Source organism: Bison bison, unplaced genomic scaffold (genome assembly GCF_000754665.1).
Source record: "Bison bison bison isolate TAMUID 2011002044 unplaced genomic scaffold, Bison_UMD1.0 scf7180017864224, whole genome shotgun sequence".
Lineage (NCBI taxonomy): Eukaryota > Metazoa > Chordata > Mammalia > Artiodactyla > Bovidae > Bison > Bison bison.
In genome coordinates, this window is record NW_011494796.1 from 3,200,462 (window position 1) to 3,204,968 (window position 4,507).

Sequence of the window (4,507 nt, forward strand, 5' to 3'; positions counted from 1 at the left end):
TCTAAAACCAGCTTGAACATCTGGAAGTTCACGGTTCACATATTGCTGAAGCCTGGCTTGGAGAATTTTGAGCATTACTTTACTAGCATGTGAGATGAGTGCAATTGTGCCATAGTTTGAGCATTCTTTGGCATTGCCTTTCTTTGGGATTGGAATGAAAACTGACCTTTTCCAGTCCTGTGGCCACTGCTGAGCTTTCCAAATTTGCTGGCGTATTGAGTGCAGCACTTTCACAGCATCATCTTTCAGGATTTGGAATAGCTCAACTGGAATTCTATCACCTCCACTAGCTTTGTTTGTAGTGATGCTTTCTAAGGCCCACTTGACTCACATTCCAGGATGTCTGGCTCTAGGTCAGTGATCACACCATCGTGATTATCTGGGTCATGAAGATCTTTTTTGTACAGTTCTTCTGTGTATTCGTGCCATCTCTTCTTAATATCTTCTGCTTCTGTTAGGTCCATACCATTTCTGTCCTTTATCAAGCCCATCTTTGCATGAAATGTTCCTTTGTTATCTCTGATTTTCTTGAAGAGATCTCTAGTCTTTCCCATTCTGTTGTTTTCCTCTATTTCTTTGCATTGATTGCTGAAGAAGGCTTTCTTATCTCTTCTTGCTAATGTAATATATTATATTATATATATGTATATTATATAATGATATATATCATGTATTATACATAATTATATCATATATATTATATACATATACAATATTTTATATATTACAATAATATATTACAATAGTACAATAATATTACAATATTGCAATAATTATAATATCACAATTTTACAATATTATAATTAATAAATTGTAATTAATTGTTGTATATTATATAATATACTATGTAGACAGTATAGTATACAATATAATTTATTGTATATTATATTAATAATTGTAATTAATTATTTTAATCAATATATTACAACATTATATATTGTCTATACAATGTACAATATTGTGTACGTATATATACATAATATATATGATATTATTTTATATATATTATATAATATATGTATTAATAAAATATATGTAATAATATATATAATAAATATATATATAGTATTCATGATGAATTCTGAAAGACCTCTCTTCCAGCATTAAGCAAAGGACTTGTGTGCATCCCTCTCCCTTGATTTCAGCCTCCACTGACACATACAGTTCCCTTTGACACCTCAGATCCTCAGTTCCTGCAGCATAAATAAAATTAGAACAGAAAGACAACCATGGTTTTTAGTTTTCATATGTTATTCAGTCAAACTTAGAAATTTGTCATCTATAAATGGACAGGGAAGCCTGGTGTGCTGTAGTCCATGGGGTTGCAAGAGTTGGACCTGACTGAGTGAATGAGTGACTGAACTGAACTGAACTGACCCTCTCTAAAAACTTCAATTTAGTACACAGTTTTAGTTGTATGGGAGAGTTCTTCAACTGCCTGAAGAATTGACAAGTCTATTTGAAGCCATTACTCAAGGTTAAGAATGATTCCTCTCATTTATGAGTGACTGTAAGTCATCCCCTCCCCTTATCTGCCCAAATATTGACTTCTCCACATCAGGAAGAGAGCTTGTGAAGTAGAAAACAAAACATTCCAATTGTATACAAGTTTTGACTGTCAAGAGATGACAAGCAATGTCTGGTGTTCACACACTGAAAGCTCATTTTTTAACCTGAACTACGTGGAACAAGAAGATTCTCTCTTATCGTTCCTACACACCATAGCTTTTTTACTGTCTGCTAATTAGAAAGAAAAGAAATCTATTTCTCCACAAGTTTATATAAGTATTGTTTAACATTTGAAGAATTGTATATAATGTGTGTGCATATATGCTCCAAATCAGCAAAGAAGTAGGCAGAACAGGGACTTGAAATGTCTAGTACACATTTGAAAAAATGCTGAATCTCCCTTATCAGTCATCTGAGAAACACAAGTTTTGAAAACTGAACTCTAGTGTTTTGTTTTTCCATTAGATTTGCAGAGATTGAACTCTCCACAGCAGGGATGGGGGAGCAGGCATGGGGCACAGTATTATTGTGGACAGGCATAATCTATGCTTATTGCTTGATTCATCTCGAGCTGTCCTTGATGCATTTCATGATGATTTTTGTGTTGTTCTTGTTGTCTGCAGAACTATTCTCTCCTTGACATGAGGCCACCACCACCTGTAACAGTTACTCTAAACAATTCCGTGTACTGGCAGGAATTAGAAGATACCTGTGTCTATGAGTGTTTGGATGGCAAAGACTGTCAGAGTTTCTTCTGCTGCTATGAAGAATGCAAATCAGGATCTTGGAGAAAAGGACATATTCACATAGACATCTTGGAACTGGACTCATACTCACGGGTCTTTTTCCCTACATCATTCCTGCTCTTCAACTTGGTTTATTGGGTGGGATACCTCTATCTCTAACTCTTCTTCCAGGTGATAAGTGAAGAGCATTAGACTCTCCTCTAAACTTTCATCGTCCCCAGACCAGTAGTGACTAACTGGAGTAGCAAGAAAAGACACTGCTCAGTTTATCTGAAATACATCACTTTTGAGCAGTGTAGGAATATGTGGCAGATATTTCTATTACGTATTTCAAACCCACAGATATATGCGTGTGCACACACAAGTTAACTGAGTGTTAAAGTGATCTTCTTGCTAATCCTTTGCTGAATCTGTAGCTTGGTGATATTTATAAATGTGTTTTGGATACTGGAAGCAGTTCCCAATTTTCTTTTGTGAAGAAATCTGTGAAACGTACAAGCAAATATCTGAGAAGCTCTCTCAGACTCCACCCTTTCTGTATTTTTACTTGGGCCCTCGGCAGCACTGGCGCCCAGCTGCACAGAGTCGCTGTTGACTGAGACACTCATGCTGACGTCAGCCACCAGCAGCCTGAGTTCAAGTGTGAACTGCAGTAAGTTACCACCCAGTTCCTCTCTCTGTGGCCTCTTTGCTCTGTCACCACCTTCACTGGTTGGTGTACTTTTATCTAATAACCTCACCCTAAGTTTGGAAAGGTTATATCTGTTTCATCCACAAGTGTTCAGTTGAGGAAACAGTCTGATTTTCAAAATTCTCATGTTGCTGAAGTCAAAGAGGTTTACTATCTCTGAACATCATAAGTTCAACATTTTATCCTAAGAATTGTGTTTTACTAGACCAAGAGGCAACCCCAGAGTATACTCTATTATAGGTTCAATGATTATCTTTACCTTGCAAAGAAAGGTATATAGCATTCACAAGCTTTGGTTTTGAAATTGTTTTCCAGAGTGTGAAAGAAATGTAGATAGAATTTTTACAAATTTTTCTTAGTGAATATTAACTTTTAAGTCAAATCAATTTTAGATGCAAAACAATGGGTCATGGCTATCATCAATGATATATTTTGATGAAAAAAATTATTTTATATTTTCGAATAAGGATAGGTAGCAAGATGCTAAAGGAAAAGAAACCTTGAAATTATTACTCTTTTGATATTTTTATAACACAAAGCAAACTTGCTTATTGATATTAGTTCTTTGTTATAACTGGATGCTAGTATGTACTTCACAAGACTCTTCAGAAGCTTTCCACCATAGATAGGGGGAAAAAAAGTCTTACCATTAGTTTAACAGATGCTTTGCCACTATTAAAATTTTGGTACTAACTCTGCTTCTCATCTTTATCACATAGAAAATTGAATTTGTTTTATTGGAAACCATATAATTTTATTTTAATTATGTATTGTGCATACTATTATTATTCAGAAAAAAAGGTAAAACATTATGCAGGAAAAGTATATAAAAGTGCTAATTCATACAATTTAATGAATGCAGACCAGACACAGAAGACACGGGAATGGAAGAGACCAGAAGAGTTGAAATTAGATGAGTCAATTTTTATGAACATCAAGTGAATGCAAATATATTGATCTTTATCACCCGATTTTCAAGGAAAAGTCTATATAATGTGAGACATTGAGTTACTTCCTGTCAACTCCTTCCATGCCTTTTGATTTGATACTTATTACATAGGCCACAAACCAATTGGTTTTTATTTTGAAAGTCCAATTTAAAACACAAAAAACAGTAAGTATTTGTGGAGAAACAGGTTGAATCTATTAGCCCAACAGAAATTTCTGTGCTATTGGAGACTTGTACCTACTAGCAGTCTCGTCCTATCTCTCAGGCATCAACCTCCCACTCACTCAACAGCAGAGAGGGGTTCTGGAGGTGCCCTGACCACATCCCACCAGAGGAACTAAACACCCAGGGAGAGCATCCCAAGGTTCTTCTACAAACACAATTCTCAACTTTATAGCAATATGAAAATTTCAATTCATTATTTCTTTTTTTAAAAAGTTCTGGAAGGAGCTGAATTTTTCAGTGAAATTCTTGGCAGAAAAATAACTTAAAAACATTTTTATCGCATATATTAAGTCCAACTTTACCTTAAAAATTTTTTACTGAGGCCTCTTATTTCAAGGCCATTCAATAATTGAGCATCATTGGCAACTCTTATGAAATTTTAAGTAT

The 4,507-nt window shown here is 34.8% G+C and overlaps 1 protein-coding gene across 1 annotated transcript in view; it reads left to right on the plus strand.

The window, feature by feature from the left end:
• GABRG3 (gamma-aminobutyric acid (GABA) A receptor, gamma 3) overlaps positions 1-2,580 on the plus strand; it is an 831,633-nt gene extending 829,053 nt beyond the window's left edge. The window contains exon 10 of the mRNA XM_010845850.1: positions 2,133-2,580. Within this exon, the coding sequence (XP_010844152.1) occupies positions 2,133-2,414 (282 nt within the window). The 3' untranslated portion in view covers positions 2,415-2,580. The remainder of the gene's footprint in view (positions 1-2,132) is intronic.
• The last annotated feature ends 1,927 nt before the right edge of the window (positions 2,581-4,507 follow it).